General features: G+C 38.6%; 1 protein-coding gene across 5 annotated transcripts in view; it reads left to right on the forward strand.

Moving 5' to 3' along the window:
- PDE5A (phosphodiesterase 5A) overlaps positions 1–18287 on the forward strand; it is a 139891-nt gene that overhangs the window by 88639 nt on the left and 32965 nt on the right. For all 5 annotated transcript variants that reach the window (XM_032633204.1, XM_032633207.1, XM_032633208.1 and 2 more), the window contains 2 exons: positions 2299–2358; positions 15455–15601. In XM_032633204.1, coding sequence (XP_032489095.1) covers positions 2299–2358; positions 15455–15601 — 207 coding nt within the window. The remainder of the gene's footprint in view (positions 1–2298; positions 2359–15454; positions 15602–18287) is intronic.

Here is an 18287-nt window from a genome sequence, read left to right on the forward strand (position 1 = left end):
GTCAAGATTTACCAATAACCAAGATGGTATGCTTTACTTTCTAATGTGAATATATAACACTAATAGTTTTGCTATAGTGTTACATAAGAGACCTTGGCTTAGAAACCGGTAGAAATCTGTTTCAAATACACACCCACATATGTATGTGTGTGTATATATACAAACAAATATACATATATTTCAAATTACATATATGCACACGTACATATATGTACGTGTGTGTGCATGTGTACATACAATTTTTAAGCAAATTTTTTTTTTTACTGTTTCCATGGCTTTGCACTGAAGAATTGAATCTAAGCCAGCTATCAATTAGAAGTTATCTCTTTTTAAAAAAACTTCCTATTTGGGAAATTTCAAACATAATGCTAAAGTAGAGAGAATAGCTTAAGGAGCCCCCATGTGTTCATTAGCTGTCTTCAGTAATTACTGACCTGTGGTTACTATTATTTGTCCATACCCTTGCTCACTTCTCTGCACTCTTCTTCCCTATTAATCCATTGATTATTTTGAAGCAAATCCCACATATCATTTTATTCAAAATCTCTGAATATTTTCCTGATTGAGATTTATTTCTATTTTTACACTATGGTTTTACTTCAGTTAAATATGAGTCATTAGGCTTTCACTTAATATATACATTTCAATTTCAATTCATTATAGGAAGGCATATGTACAATCACAGGTTTAACCTTGAAAACATTTTTTCTTCTGATGTATTGGATAAAAGCTAAGGACATGAACCCCTCATGTTTTCTTATGACAGGGAATTACTTTGACCTGGAAAACATCATTATAATGACAGTAAAACAACAACAATAATAGCTAACCTTTATCAAATGCTTACTCTGTGTTCTCACTTGTGTTAACAAAATTAATCCATACAACCCTACGAGTAAGGTGCTATTTTTATCTTCAGTGTGTGATGAAATTAATTTTTTTTAACTTAGAATGTCATGTTATTCCTTTATTCACTTATCCATGTTGCACTGCACTGATTTATATTAGACGAATTCATGGTCATAGCCTTAGCCTTTCTCAACAGACCACCTCTGTGGTGTCAGCGGCAGCTTAGCCATGACCTGTCCATTCCACAGGAGCAGGAGACAGCAACTCCAAGGTTCCTGAGGTTTCCTAGTGATTAATGGTTCAAACACTAAGACACATCAGGTGTATCATAGTATTATAACATTCTGAATCACAAGATAGTAGATGTATGTACCATTTGGCTTTAGAGTTTGAATTGCTTAAAATTTTAAAAACTAGCTCAAGGGAAACTAGTTTGGGCTGCTGAATTACTTGGCTCACCATTTAAAGTCTGAACATGGGATACCTTTTTATCACTGATTTTAAAACTTTGAGGGATTTTAGTAAATCTGTGTTGACTGTCAAAAATGAAGTTTTAAAAATGTGTTTTTAAAATATGATAGTTTAAAATGCAATCACTACCTTGGCTTAAAAGAATGTCTAAAATATTATTCCATTACTTAAAAGTTATCACTTTTGAAAATGGGAATGAATGATTCTCATGTTAAGTTATAAGAAGACAGTAAACCTGCCTTACCATCTTCTTACAACTTAACTCACTAGGGTGATGGGAAGTGTACTAGATTGGGAGTTGAAAGCTGGGTTCTAGGCCCTCTTGTCTTCTCACTGGGTGTGAGCTCGCAGCCAAGTCATGAGGATCCCTGAGCCTAGGTGTCCTCAGCTGCTAATGGATAGATTTATAGACCAGCCCTACTCTTCTCAGTTCTTGAATCATATGAGTGTAAAAGGATCCTTGAGTCTGTGTGACATTATATCTCTGCTGTGCAGTTTTTCCTTATGAATTCTGTAGTGGTTACATACTTCATCTGAGAGCCACTTCTAGGCTACTTTCTTTCCAAATATCAACGTTAAAATGTCAGTTTATGCAGAGGTCTTTTATCTTGATTCTGTACACAAGTAAAAATAACTGAAGTCAGTTTTTTTTAAAAGAAAGTGACCCAAAATTTTCTGCCAAGTTTGACCTAATCGTGTGGCTTATAAATAATGTGTTTGTTATATCAACAATGTCAGAGGAAGAGTGACAGTTTTCTTTGAACATAGGGAGTATAACTTTCTGTTTCCGTAATAAGCATTTGAATCAAAGTCTGGGATTTTCTCTCTGTTGAAGAAAGCAGCAAACAAGATATGATGTTCTGAGGAGTCTAGCTGTCTCTGCAGGAAGTTTTAGCAGAATCTCAGGCTTGAAATTGTGGTCTGTGTTTGGTAGTCCTCTCCTGTATAACCTGCATTCCTTCTTTTCTCGCCCTGTAGGTTCTGTCATATCATGCTTCAGCTGCAGAGGAAGAAACACGAGAGCTCCAATACTTAGCGGTAATCCTCTTCCTCTTTCTTTGTAGAAATGACTAACTAGAGGCATCTAATTAATACATAAATATGCTTCTCTTAGGACAACTGCTTCTACTGGTAATGGTCCCCTAGACATTTAATTAAATGTGGTACATATTTATATGGACATTTATAAAAATATCTAATCAAATCTACTTTCTTGCAGGGCTAGAAACTCACTAATAACACAGAGCAAAGGATAGCATCATATTGATTTTGTAATACATTATATGATTCTGATATTTTCCCAGTAATTGTTATAATCTTTACATCTTTCTTAAGCCAAAATTAAATTTAGTTTTCAGTTCACGGGGAAGTGTGGACAGGCGACTGCAAGGTGGTTGGTTGGTTAGAGTAATAACAGCAAAGATTTTATAGCTTGTAACTGATAATGTACTCTGTGTTATTAAGAATTGAGAGTGATTTTAATTTCTGATCATATGGCTTACAGAATGTTATTTGAAATTGGGTTCAAATAAGGTCAGTCGCTGGATTCTCACTACATTCTTATTTAGGATACGATGAGAGAAAACCACATTGATATGTAAGTGGAATATCACGTGTTCTAGGTCTTGATTGAGATTGCCTTGGATGAGATTAATGAAAATCCGAGCCACTTACACATTGACAACCAAGACTGACCCTCTGAGTTTAAATTTACTTGAGACAACATAAAGTCTATATGAGATTTGATGAGAGTCACGTAAGGAATGAGAAGCGTCACTGAGATCATTGAGATTCTTTTTCTTTGTCGTCATCATCATGGCTTGCCAAATGTTCACCCTCCGTGCCCTTACATACATTTTCTCATGTAAACAGGACAGCTGTGCTATGAAGCAAGGGACGTGCTCACGGTCGCAGTGGCAGGAAGTGGAGAGTCAGGATACAAACTCACACTGTCTCTCTCCAGAATGCATGCATATAATCACTGTCTTATCTGTGATGGGCTGTTAGGGAGAGAGAAGGCTAAAGATGATTCAGATGTCCTGACCTTGGTAATTCAGAGAGTGATCATCCCATTCATTAACAAAAGTGGAAATATTAAGAAAGAAAATGGATAGATTTGATTTAGAACATGGTAAGTTTGAGGTAAGTGAACAACCAAATAGACATCTTCAACAACCAGGAAGGGCAGGTCTAGAGTGGGGAGGGGCTGGTGGGCAGAACTAGAGGCGGTGATTTGGAAGTTAAATCATGGGATCTGGGGGAGTCCCGTGGTAGTGAAAGACTGGGAATGGAGCAAGTTGGGGAGAGTGCAGAAAGATGTGCAAGGCTGCAGGCAGAACTCTTGTGGGTATAGGTTTAGATGGAAGGTGTAGGAAAAGAAACCAGCTAAAGCAGCGAAGTGGGAGTTAAACTGGGAGGAAGGTTTAGGCTAGGCAGTGGCACAGAAGGCTAGTAGAACAGTTTTTACAAGAAAGGAGATCCCATCATTTGTTATAGGAAGGTTGAGAAATAGGACTGAGAAGGCTGCTGGATTCAGTGATTAGGTGATTGTTTAGAAGGCAACTTCAGGAGTGAAACTGCAAAGGGTATGAGTAAATGGTGAGAAAATGGAGGAAATGAATACAGACTATTTTTAAAAATATGGTTTGTATGAAAGAGAGTGAAATAGCTAAGACAGGTGTTGGCTGCATCATGTGAAGTTTTTTACTTGTTTTGTTTTGTGTTTGTGAGCAGGGTTTGCTCACAAGCAGGAAAGCCAGCATGTTCTTGGACAAAGGCGTAAGGTCCAGGGTGAGTGTGAGACTAAGAAATTTAGTCAGTTTCTTTCAAGAAATTGAAAGAGGTCTGGACCTTGAAGTGGCCTAGATATTAAAGAGACACTTCTCTGGCCAAGACGAGAGAAAAGGGATAATAATAATAATAGTAGTAGTAATAGTAAATAATAATAGCTACACTTAATTGAGCACTTACTATATACATGGCATGTTTGAAGTTCTTTGTGTGTGTTAACTTAAGTGTATTAAATCCACAGCCATACTATAAGGTCGGTTTTAGCATTTTGAAAATGGAATTTGAGGTTGAGAGGGTTTAGATTGTCCTCCTCAGGATCTCCCAGATCGTGAGTGATGGTGCCAGGACTAAATCCAGGCAGTCCAGACCCAAAGCCCACACGTCATTGCACAGCACTGGAGAGAATGCGCTAGGAAAGAAGGAAAGAGAATCAGGACTTGTAGATGTTCTTGATTAAATCACCAAGTAGGAAGCTGAGTCATCTGCCAAGAACAGTTGAAGGAACTTGAGATGATTTCATCTGAAAGATTAAGCTTCTCTAGGGGTTAGCCTCATTCGAATTGGCTGTATTTCTTTTGTTCACGGTGATGTTTGAAGGAATGAGACGTTTTTCAATTATTTACAAAGGTTTAGAGGTTTAAAGTATCTCTCACATCAGACTTAATTGCCCGTTTGTGTAATCCTTGTAGAGTGATAAAGTTTTGAACTAACTGCATACTGTGAGCTGGAAATGATCGCATGGAGAGATACATTTTGAAGTGCTTGCAGGCTTTGTGGGATTATTAAGTTAGCTCTAAAATGAGGGCAAGGGTACACTTCGTTGTTTTAGATAAATAAAAACTAGCAAATAGAGTCATTTCTAAAGATAATGCTTAAAAAAATCCATTAGGATATTAAACTTTGCTTTTTACTTTGAAAATAGCATAGTCTTTCAGAAAAATTTGAAAATTATTTTCTCAATTATGTTAATAATTTTAGCCAGAGAAAAACACTTTGGAAAAACTGAGAATTGCTATATTGCAGTATTGTTCAAAACCATCTGTTGTTCCGTTTGGAAAATAGATTTCTGGCAGCTGCATTGAGAAATTTAGGATAACATAGCTTGTAGGTCAAATAATTCATTTGAATTGGTTGGAATTCAGCAACTGATTTCAATTCCGTTTTCTATCATCCTAATAAAAATTCCTTTGCAGCCCCAAATACACAGGTGTCTGCATCATCCAGAAATTACCAAAATTGCTGTCTTAGTCATGTGTCTGATGGTTTATCTCAATTTAAAACCTAAAATAAATTGAAAAGCTGTCAAATGCTTCTCAATTTTTATTTTTAGAAATCAGTTCTTGAAAGAATTAAATAATGTGCTTAAGTATACTAAATATTTATGCCTATGTTCAGAAAAGTTTTCTAGTCATAAAAGTATAACAAAGTTGATAGGAAATTCAGAATCCTTTTTTTCTCTTGCTTAACTTGAGTTTTTATCCCATTTTTTATCTTATTTTCTCTTGGCTTAAAATTGGGTGTAGCAGAAATAGGGCCTCAAACAAGCATTTTGCCGTATACCTTTTAATGATCCTTACAAGTTACCGAGCTAAAAATAAAAGGACCCCAGCTGACCTGGTTATGGTTATTAGAAAGTTGTTAGTTAAGATATCAGAATGAAATAAATGTTTCTGTATTACAAGTAACTGAATATTTGATTGATTGATTGCCTTTTCTGCCTTCTCTTGCTAGAAGAACAGTAAATAAATACGTTTTAGAGTTTAGTTTTTTAAAATAAACTTCTCAGTTTTGTCATGGAGTCAGTGCTGATTCAGTTCCAATTCCTACAGCTTCTGCTTTATAGCAGTTTCTTTAATCACACGTAATGTATCTCAAAGCAAACTGAGACCCTGTTGTGATCCTGAAAGGTCTTCTGTATCAAAATAGAGAGAGAGGGAAAAGCTGGCCACTTAGGCAGGATTTCCTAGGACAGAATTTATACCTCATCTTGACCTTAACCTTTCAGAGCCAGAAACTTCAAGTGAACCCTCTTGATCAGGCATGTGTGTGAATGCTGCAGGTAACAGCAGTAAGGGGCAGAGCCAGATACCTGACCCAAATCTCTATTGCCTGAGGCAGCGTTAGAGTATAGAGCCACTTCCTTATGTCAAGATGATCATCACATTCCTTCACTTTGGGGGAAAATCTCTATGGATAGTCAAATTATAAATGGAAAATTTTGAGCAGATAATAATAAAGAAGAGTTGACCCTATGATCTAGATAACTAGTGTCACTGAACTGTAGCCAACAAGGCATCCAGTAAGGCATCTTCTTCCTTAAAAAGTGCTAGAAATACTCTGGAACAATTTGGGTCCTTTGGACTTCCTGTACACTGTCAGTTGATGCATTCATTTTCATAGACGTCTATAACATGAATATATCTTTTCCACGTTGCAAGATTTAATAGATTGTTTGGTTCTTCCTACTTTCATTTGACAAGCAAATCTTACCTATTTTGCTTTGATTTTACTAGTGGATTACTTCCAGTGGTAGTCTTAGCTCCAAAGTATGGTGGCACTGTTCTTGAGCTTCTTATATACTAATTAGATGCTAACCAAATCTGAGTGTATTAGTCCCAATTGTAGTCACACATTTTCTCTGAGGTTTTACTTATAAGCATATATGTATTTTATTGGAATCTTGACATTATGTGCCTTCATTACATGGTTTTGAAAAACCTTATGCTCATTATTCAAGTTGTTTTTATAGTCTGTGCCTCTTCCCTATTGAGATTTAAAGGAATCCATTTATATAATGTTAGAAAGAAGGAAAAATAATAAAACATGTTAATATAGTTATTGAAGAAAATATGCTAATCTAGTCCTGCTAGGCCTTATTCACGTCTTTATTCTCGTTAAGATTTGGTTCCACATGCAGAGTTGGAATATTCACCTCTCTTTGTATTAGTAGGTTTCTTTCTCATTCATATTTGGATCCAATTCCTTCTTAGAGAAAGATATATTCTAACAGCCTTGTAAACTAATTGTGTGGGGTTTTTTTTTTGAAAACACATTTTCTGTGCATGTTAAACATGGGGAAGAGAGACATTAGCCTTCTGTAAAGAGACCCAGACCCAAACTGCTCTGCATAAAAGAGTGCCCCAAGAGGCAGGCTAGTGATGGGGACTGATAAGGAGAACTTAAAATACCTGACTGAGCATCTCTCCTTGTGGCTACCAATAAACTCATCAAATACCTACATTAATTTTATTCCTGAAAATAATTTCCTTAAAGAATGGATCCTTGAGGAAAATCTCCTTCCCTCTTAACATCTGTATCGAATAAACATCAAGGAGTAATGTAACAATGTCTTCATAAAACACTGAAGCTAATTGGAAGAATTTGACATTTTATGGAAGACCAAGTTCAGTGGCTGCCTTTCTTTCAGACTGAATTTAATAAATAACTTTCTGAATAAGGGCCTTTCTTAAGAGTTGACAATTAGGAGTTGTTTCTGTCATTTCTATTTTAGCTCTTGAGATTTGATACTTCAGACCTCAGGCAGGCAGAATGCCTTTGATTGCAGTGTGACCTTTTTTGTGTAAAGATTATACAGTTGAGCAAATTGTGTAGCCACATGTCTTTATTTTCCTCCAAGGTTACCGGAGACTTTGCCACAGGCTAAATATATAAACCTTTTTCACGAGACATCCGCCAAAAATATGAAACTCAATAATTTTTAAATGACCCTTATATTTACCATACCCAAGTGTATTATTTTCCATGAACATGTGATTTATAGGCTTCAAGGAGACTATACATTTTATAAACGTATTATTTCCTATAAAGTTTCATTTCCACACTTGTGTAAAAGGGACCCCAGTGTGTCCCTTTTTGTTGTGTAAATGGACTTATTTCATAATAAGAAATAGTTGAATAAAAGAAGGGCTGTCATTTGTCTTAAGTAAGGTACTGATAAAGCTCAGGAACAATTCTCTTTGACTTTAGAAAAATAGGTGACCTTACTAGTCAGGATTCTCCAGAGAAAAAGAAGCAGAAGGAGATTTTATATATGCGTAAATGAGAGAGCGAGAGATTCTGAGGAGTTGGCTCACATGCTTGTGCGGGCTGAGAAGTCCACAGTCTGCTGTCTGCAGACTGGAGACCCAGGAAGACCAGTGGTGTCATTGAGTTGAGTCTAAAGGCCTGAGAGCAGGGGAGCTGATTGTTGAAATCCCAGGCCCAGTGCCTGAGAAGATAGGAGATGCCCCCATTCCAGTGGACTTGGAGGAAGCAAGAAGGGGCACGTTCCTCCTTCTTCCACCTTTTGTTCTGTCGGGCCCTCAGTGGATTGGATGATGCCCTCGCACGTTGGGGAGTACAGTCTCCTTTACTGAGTCCACAGATTCCAATGCTCGTCTTATCCAGGAACACCCTCACAGACACACCCAGAAATCATGTTTCATTTGGGCACCCTGTGGCCAGTCAAGTTGCGACATAAAATTAACTATTACAAGTGACTAAAAAAGGTAGTTAAATGTGTACTTACATTCTCTGTCATTGTGTTGTTAGGGATCACTTACGCAAACTTATTAGCATCCTTGTGTTGTTGCACTTAAACGATATATTTCAATTTTTTGTGTGTCTGTCTTCTCCATCAGACTGTTAGTTCTTGAGTCATAATAATGATAGCTACTATTTAGTGATTGCTTAACAGGAACCTGGTTTACATGTTTTGTTGAGTAACTGAGTGAATGATTCTGGAAAATTCAGACTTTTAGGAAGCCTATAATCTAGCATGAAATAACACAATTCACGATCCTTCAATGCATTCCACAAGATTATGCTTTCTTTTTTCTTAAAGTGATTATGAAGCTAGAAATAATTTAATAGTTGTTGAAATGAATAAAACAGCGGCTAACTGGTCATAGAGCTTTCATTTTCATGAATATAGCATGATGGTTAAGAACGTGAGTCTAGAGGGAGATGTCTAGGTTCAGATTCCAGCTCTGTGATCTCGGGTAAATCTGTGACTTCTCTGAGCCTCAGTTTCTTCATTTGTAAAAAGAGAATAATGAAAGAACTTACCTCAGAGAGTTGTAGTGACCAGAGTTCCTGGTACATACGCCTCCCCCGCCTATTATGTGTCAGTTATTATTAGTAGTGGTGATAGTGAGAGGAAAAGCAGTTCTCCTAATGTAGTAGGAGCAACATTGAGGCCTTCATCTTCTCCGTCATGTTCCAAGCCTTTTCCAAGCCATTCTAATTATGCACCATCAAGAAAGTTGTTGGGGGATGGAGGGAATGAAAAGTGCCCACCAAACTGAGAAGGTATCTTGAGACTGAAAAACAAGGCAGGCAGCTCCATACAATCAATGGATCAGTTCATCGTAGTGTAACTTACAGGGTAGGATCGCATGGACAACAATTTGGAAGCATTCTCAGCGGCACTCCACACCACCGAGGGGCCGCTGGGACAATTTTATGGTTAATCTAGGGTATACGGGTATGTGCTTGGAAACAGGGAGTGCATTCCTAAGTCAAGATTTATGAATGGGTAGCTAGTCTCAGGGGCACTGGGAATTCATCAGTGAAGGTCTTCATCATTGTTTGGAGCTAACAGAGCATAGAGGCCACCTGGACCTAATGATTGTTAAAAATATCTATTAACTACAAAGCCCTTGATGATTGAGAAATGATTTACCATAGAGTACAGTCCTGGGGAGGGTCAGTGGAAGGACAGGAGGAACTGTATGGGCCCAAGATGGTGTCAGTTATGCTAACAACCGTACAAAAGTATGCACTCATTTTTGAATTAGCCAAAAAAGAACAACAGGTGGGTGGAAAACAGGAAGAAAAAAGCACCATGTGTTCTAAAATAAATGTAAACCTGTTGTTTGTGAAGTGTAACCAATTCTCTACTTGAGGGGAGTTATCTAGAGTTGACCATTTTAAGTAACATCCTACCCAGAGCTGCTAAAAAGTAGAAAACTTTTGGTCATTGCTTTCCCATCCTGAGTTTCCAGTGTTCTTGCAAGTGAATCAGTCAAAATGTAATGACACTTAAAACAAGCTGAAGCTGAGTTTTTAAAATTACAGTAGCGAAGTATTCATTGTGCAGATGAAAGAGGGAATTCAGCTATAAAAGAATTTTCAAAAGTGAGTAATTGAACTGTAAGAGAAGAAGGCATAGTCTATAATTTATCCATTGTGTCTCACTCAGCATGGTTCATTACTAATGTTTGTATTATAGCTTTTTGCCAAATTAAAGTAAATATGAAGAACTGATTAGGTGCTGGATGATCACAAAAAGTTTTTCATTTATACATTCACATTTATCTCCTATTTTATGTGGGTATTATATTAGGTGTTCCAAATATAACAATAAGTAACCAATCTCTGTCCTCTTGGAGCTTAAAGAATAGTGAAGGACTATATGTATAACTTAATTATATAATATTATATAATTATCAGAAAAAAAGCTGTGACTGTAAAGTATAGGCATCATGAAATTATATACTATAGACACATATTCTAGAGTGAATGGTTTGGGATATGTGTAGTTATCCACATCTTCTTAAATGTCTCGGTTCCATTCTTGGTGCCCCACTTGCTCCTGATCAATGCTCTAACGTTCACATAAGAGATACGGCAAGTCGGTGATTTCATCCTACACCGTCATTCAGCAGCCCACAGGATAAGATTGTGTGTGGGTTTCGAGATCTGGCTCACTTTGGAAACTTTCATGTAAGCCAGAATCAGAAAGCCACTAGGCCATCTCCTTCCAGAATCAACCATCGCAGCATATTTTGGGAGTGAGAAAGCTGCTGCCAGAACTGAAGTCTCCACAGCTGCATAACACCCGCTGGAACCACATTTTAGAAAAACGGGTTCCTCATGTGGTAGGCACTGTGTTAGTTTGAAATTCAAGTATAACTCATTGAAGAAACCAAATTTCATCTGGAACCCTAGCTGAAAGGGAGTCAGGGAAATGTATTTTTGAGCTTTCTTACCTCTTCAGAAAATGAAGGCTCACTAGGAAAAGGTTGAAATAGATGTTATGTTAATGGAATCTTGCTACAGTATCTACCACAGAGACCCGGAAGTGAAAGAGACAGCATTAATTAACCTTGAAAACAAATGGCAAAAACATAGACACCTCTCCCCACCTTGCATAAAAAAATCAAATGATGGCAATTTCCAAAAACTCAATTTTTCATTTAGAGCATTATTGCAGTAAGTATAGAGGCTACCACGTACCCATGAAAAGCATAGTATAACCGTAACAGCTAAGGAGCACCATCCATTTACCTTAAATGGTGAGAGTCAGAGATGGAGCTTGGGCCTGTACAGGAAGGTCACTGGCAAGATTTAGATGCCACTCACAGGGTGGCCTTGGATTCCAAAGTGAGAAGGCAGTTATAGATCCTGGAGTCCTGTGGACACAGAGATAAATTAAACCTTAGAGACAACCCCCTCATTTTACAGGTGAGAAAATGGGCAGAGGTTGAACATCTTGTTCAGGGTGACAAAGTCAGTGGGACATCAGGACTAGAACCCTTAATAGCAAACATTCCTTTACCATGTGCTTCACCTTGCGTACAGGTTTCTCTTTTTATGATCATTATCTAATGCCAAATGCAGATGTGGTAGCTGATCTAGGATAATGCCGGCTGGTGATCAGTTTATTATATAGATCCTCATCAGTCAGATGGTACTCAGAACAGCTGGTTTTAATTAAAGATCACTGAGCAGTTAAAGTATTTTTATAGCTCTGAATACTGCTTCCTTTAACCCAATCCAGTCCTACTCCCGAGGATATGTCCAGTTCCACCCTTAGTGAATTTCACTTCCACAGTTTTGTTTTGTTTAATTTTTGCAAGAATGGTGAAAAGGGATCAAGACTTTAGAAAAAAGAGTCATAAAAAAGGAACTTGAATGAAGAATTTCCTCTAAAGAGTCACGAGAGGTAACTAGTTTCTTTATGAGTTTGAGTGGCAGATATAATTAAAGAACTCAGAAGAAAAATGACTTTGTACTACCAAACGGTTTGCCAGGTTGAATCTTTAACCCAGGGAGCTTTGTATATCCTTTATATTCCGTATTTGGTTAATTTCACACAAATTAGAACTCCCGACCCTAGAAAGGCTTAACTATATTCAGACGAAGCACTAAAATGTCGAATTGCTGTTGCCTGAGCGTTCACAGGCGCTGTGCTTTCACGTGGGGAAATAAGCAGTATTGTGCAGTGTTAGGTGGTATCGTAGTTCCAGAAGTTCAGATTGGATTTGTCAACCATAATACATATACACATTTATAGCTTTACAGAATCTATAAAATATGTTACTTGTTTGTCTTCAGCATCATGATGCAATAAGTTATATTATCCCCCAAAGAAAAACCAAGTCAGAAGTCTCACTTTGCAAATTCTAACAAATCAAACGGTCAGTGAAGGAAGCTATAAAAATCCAGAATTGTATATACATAACCTCTCCCAGAAATACCACATATTTTTTCCCTGCTATTAGTAAGATGTAGACTATTTCGTTTTATAAAATGGTAAGTTAGAATGACAGGCAATATGTTTTACTTAAAATCCCCTTTATCCCAAGCCCTTTCAGGGCAGACAGAAAGTTGAATTCTCTTGTGATGGTCAGAGAAGCAGTTTACGAGAGCTTTAAATGATGTGTGACTTTCTCATGGCTTATTAGCAATTGATCCCAAGAATTCCGAACCTCTGTATCACTGACCACAAGGTTCTGAAGGAAAATGTCTGCACATCCCCCCAGGTCAGCTTAGAAAGGTTGAGTCGTGGTGTGACGTGGCTGAACAAGCAGAAGAGAAGCGTCTTTGCTCTCAGGAGAGAGCTGTCGAGAGTTAGAGTGTACAATAGAGCGAGGCACAAGCCATGTTGGCCGTCTTCATCCCGTAGTGTTTAGAATATCCTTTGTGGAAGGAAAGAGGGAAAACTTCCTGCTCTAAGAATAATGATGCCCTAAGGAACAAACATCTGTTCTCTTGTGCAATGTTTAAGGGAAGCAGCTGTCATCTGCTCTGAGTTAAAAGGTGGGCCTACTCCCACCTCCACACTTCCCCAGTCCCCTCAAGCTGTCTGCTCCGTCTTGATGTTGGAGGCTGGTGTAAACAGCGCTACCCTTTCTCGGTGCATTTTCAGCCCTCCTTTCTTTCCCTAGTTCAGCCCACGCATTAGGCTGTCGAATTGACTGAACAGAAGGCGTATTTCCTCGTGAATTTTGGGCTTGGGCAAAAGAGTCTTGGTTTGGAGTATGAAGAGGGTGACATTCTTTTAAAGTTTAATCAGGTCTGGTATATGTACGTAAAACACGAGGGTCCCGATGAGCAGAGAATGTGCGCGCGCCCTCAGGCTGGTAGGGAAAGTTCTAGATTGCTCCATAAGGTTTTAGTAGTTTTGACCTTTTTACTTCACAAAAGATGGAGGGAAGGCAGAGAAGTGATATACCAGATTCTCAGAAGAAATTTAAGGGGTTTGGAGGGAATCAAGGAAAAAACATTGGAAAGAACCTGATTTTCTTCCCTCTGCCCCACACCAAGTTAAAGCCTCTTTTCATCATGTCAATCTCAGCCACATCTGGCTAAGGCAGTTACAGTGCTGGCAGAGTGAATAGTCAAGGGGATGGAGGAGTGGGGTTCTTACAAGTTCTCATGCCGGCAGGGGCGCGGCAGGAAATCTAGGAGAGAAGCCTGACAGCTTTGCTCAGTGTGAGGGAGCCGGGGGGCCTCGGCTGTGGCCAGCATTGCTTCATGGGAATTGGGGCTCAACGTGGCCGGATTTTCCAGGAGACGCCAGAAATCCTGTTTTATTGTTAAAACTCTCCCAATTTTTAAATAGTATAACAAATTCGGTGGTTTTTTAAAAATATTCAGTACCAAACCAAACAAATTGGAATGCATTTGCCAGGTCTGCTAGTTTTCTAACTCAAGTTCATGGGCTCCACTCTCCTAAGAAGTTTTGGGACCTTAAAACCAGAACTTAAAACTCAAATTAAGTGAAGGGAATAAGATTTTTTCCCTTCCATTCATTTAATAAATATTCATATTAACAAATATCAAAACTGTATCCATCAGTAGACACAATGGATACAAAGACGTGTAAGGTACAGCCCCACCTGTCAGTCGCAGTGTACTTAGGAGACAAAACAAGAAATTACATTATAGTGAACTTCGTGTAATTAAACAGGCATTCCCAAGGTGGGCTTAGCTCTGAAGGGCATTTAACTCTTTTTTGGATGGGAACTGTGTCTTAAGTCCTTTAGTTAAAGAAAGTAGGAGAAGCAGGAGGTAAAAGGAACATTGATTTAAAAAAAAAAGAGCAAGGTGTATTTGAAGAAATTGCAAGTGTTTTACTACAATTAAATGACTAACAAATCAAAACTGAGGATGTTAATTAAAAAACAGATCCTCCTCCAAAAAACCAGTTTCTTAACCCATCCCAGACCTACTGAATCAGAATCACTAATTCTATTTTTTTTTTTTTTTTTTTGCGGTATGCGGGGCTCTCACTGTCGTGGCCTCTCCCGTTGCGGAGCACAGGCTCCGGACGTGCAGGCTCAGCGGCCATGGCTCACGGGCGCAGCTGCTCCGCAGCATGTGGGATCCTCCCGGACCGGGGCACGAACCCGTGTCCCCTGCATCGGCAGGCGGACTCTCAACCACTGCGCCACCAGGGAAGCCTGCTAATTCTATTTTTAATAGGCACCCTAGGTGATTCTTGTGGTCAGGCTTGGGTAAAGTAGGTTCTGTTGGTCTCTAGATAAGAGATTGTGTCAAATCTGAGAGCAGCATAGTCTGTCTGCATTGGAAGCCAGGCTCCAGTCCTTACCTGGCTGTGCTACCATGGGTAAGGAAGTGTTCATCCATGCTCACGTTTCTGTACTTGAAAAATGGAGCTAGAGTATCGATTTCATAAGGTTGTCTTGAGAATTAAATGTAAAATGCTTAGAACATTATCATTATCCTGCTCACCACTTATCCTCTGGGACGGGGCCAATAATTACTCAATAAGTATCTGTTGAACGAATAACACTGAGGAGGTATAAAGGGGCAGGATCACTGGAGTCCTTAGTTCTGCCTACTGTTCTAGGTACAGTTACTCTCTCTCCTCCACCTGGCCTACCTAGAACCATATTAGTTACCCACATGTGGCTCAGTTTAAAAAAAAAAAAAAAGGAGTAACTTCTACATTAAAAGATTTCTAGTATATGACATTAAAAGGAAAAAAAAATAAACACAGTGTGCTATTTCCCCACAGCAAAGCAAGAAAACTTTGTGAATCGCTGCTGCTTTAACAGCTTTATCTCACTTTCTTCTTCTCCCCTTACCTAAGGCTGCCATGGTACCATCTGCCCAGACCCTTAAAATCACCGACTTCAGCTTCAGCGACTTTGAGCTATCTGACCTGGAAACGGCACTGTGCACAATCCGGATGTTCACTGACCTCAACCTTGTGCAGAACTTCCAGATGAAACATGAGGTAGGAATGCAGTGATGTCCTCTGGAAAGCATGTGTGTGTGTGTGTGCGTGTGTGTGTGTAAGGGAGAGAATTAGTTCTGGACGCTAGTATGGAATAAGGATTTTTAAGTTTCAGAGATTCATATACTGTCACCTAATGCATACCCAGGGTGTTTAAAGAAAAGTTATCAACCATTAAAAAGACATGTATTGGGTTCCCACATGTATCAAGCACCACGTTGAAGAATAGGGGAGAATATTCCCAACAGTGAGAGCAGCATGTGCAAAGGCAGGATGGCGAGAGTGGGGCTGGAGGCATAGAGCACTGGTGAGGGGGTGAGAGTGGTGAGAAAAGCAACCAAGAAGCAGATTCTGTAGAACCTTGTACACTGTTCAGAGGAATTTGGATTTTATCCTGAAAACAATGGTGAGTCACTGAGGAATTTTAAGTAGGGAAGTAACGTGATCTGATTGTGGAGGTTACAATAACACAGTAGAAAGAAGGACCAAAACAGCGTGAACTCCTTTGGAAATGAGGGAGTGAAGAGGTTGATGTGAAGCCAAGCTCTTGGTTCAAACAGGGTCACCCATATGGAGTGAAGATGAAAACTGATTTTAACCCCCGTCGATTACCTTATTCACCTCTCAGAAAATAGCAAGACTGAAATCAATACCTTCTAATACCAGTTGGGAGATATCAGGGAATTCTATTGTTTCATAATGGCTACGTGTATCTCATCAAAGAATAAGGGAGAATAGAAAGGCCGATATGAAAAAAAAATTAGTAATTTGCCTTTAAAACTACTTTTTTTCAGGTCAGTTGAATGTCTAGTCTCCTTGTACAGATTTCCTATCTGGAAATGTAAATATCTTGGAGGCCTCCACTATCCAGCAATCCATTCATTCATAAAATGAAAATTTATTAACAGTAAGCAGTGTATCCTGTACTGTGCTAGGTACGCATTTCAGTGATGATTCGTCCCTGCTCTCAAAGCCTCACTGGGGCATGAAAACTGAGGGCTAATATAGCTAAGGTTAGTACAGTGTCATTTCTGGTATTACTGGGGGCCCGAATCTAGTTCTTTCTTTAATTTAACCGGTTTATATTACTCTTGGGTGAAAACAAAGACCAACTGTCTGTAGACTCTTCTCTAGTAATACTTCACTCCTATAAGAGCGTGTTGATTAAGAGATCATATCATTTAATTATTTTAAGAAGCTCTCAAGAAAGGTTCTTTGGTTATTATTGTCCCTGTTTTACAAATGAAGAAATTGACATAGCATGGTGGAGTAGAAAGTTCATGGATTTTGAGTCATAGCTCGACTAGTGATTACCTCTAATTTCTTTGGGCAGTTAATCTCTCACATTCTGAGTTTTGTAATCTGTTAATTGGGAATAGTGGTATGACCTCCCCAACGGGAGTCCTGTGAGAATTACACATGCATTTGTGAGATTGTCTATTTGCATGCATGTGTATGTGTGCACACTTGTATATTTCGGTTAATACACAGGTGTAGAGTACATGTCAGTTATCCCTTCCTTAGACCAAATTTGACCATGGTTATATTTCCCTATCAGATTTCTCTGTTGTAGGTTATAGGGCTCATTTTAAAAAGCCTTTTCTATTAATGGAATGAAGATCTCATTTAGAGCCAGAAGTTCTAAATGCAAATCTCAGTTCTGCTTCTTGCTAGTCACGGGACTTATAAACCTAGATAGCGACTCAAATCCCTTTCCAGTCCTGAGATCGCCCATACTTTACACTAGTGCTGATTCTGTTGAAAGGGCCTGGACAGAACAGGAATAACCTATTTATGAAATTCTTATATAAGTTGATTTATTTCTTATTTCTTAAAAACATAAGCTTTTAGATAGCATTTGAGTGTTGGGTATGAAGATAGTCACTAAGAATTTCTTTTACAGTCTTTATTTGTACCTTTCCTTGAATGTTTATCCATTAGGCAGATATTTCTCCTCGATGTCTCATTCATCCACTCTCCTTTTCTGTTTGAATAACTACTATTCTAATTCCGGCCAACATCAACACGAACATTGCTATTATTCTGGTTGGCCTTCCTGCCTTAGTGACTCTTCTGTTTTGTTTATTTGAGATATTATTGTCACTGTACATTTCAGATATAATTTTAGGATGATAAAATTAAAATGTTACTGCTAGAGAGGATGTTAAGCACCATGAAGTGCCCCGACAAAGAATATTTCCTACTGAAAGTTATGTCAGATCTTCCTGTCTCTGCTTGGCTTCCAAATCTTGAGTTACTCTCCTATAATTCTTGCTGATCTCTGAAGCAGGTTCTTCAACTCTACTCCAACAAATCTGCGTGTGCTGTACTTGTTTTCCTTGACCTCCTGTCTTTTACGTGTCATTCCTCCCCTGAATGGACAGGATGGCTCCACTTCCAAGTCTGCTCCAAGTATGTTGTGCCATAACATACTTTTCCTCAGAGCCTGACTTAAAAATCTCTATTTCTGGGAGAACCCTAGGATTGACTTCATGCCACTTGGAATGCTATTGACAGTTTATACATTTGTGCTCTCATTTTTATGTGAATTTATTTCCGTTATATGTGCGCTTTTGTTACTTTCAGTCACTACTGATTGAAATTCTTGAAGGCAGGAGCTGAGCTGTGTTTTTTCTTTCTTCGCTTTCTCCCATAGCATCTTAAGGATGCCGTGCAGGACTTAGGA

Source organism: Phocoena sinus, chromosome 5 (assembly GCF_008692025.1).
Source record: "Phocoena sinus isolate mPhoSin1 chromosome 5, mPhoSin1.pri, whole genome shotgun sequence".
Taxonomy (NCBI): Eukaryota; Metazoa; Chordata; class Mammalia; order Artiodactyla; family Phocoenidae; genus Phocoena; species Phocoena sinus.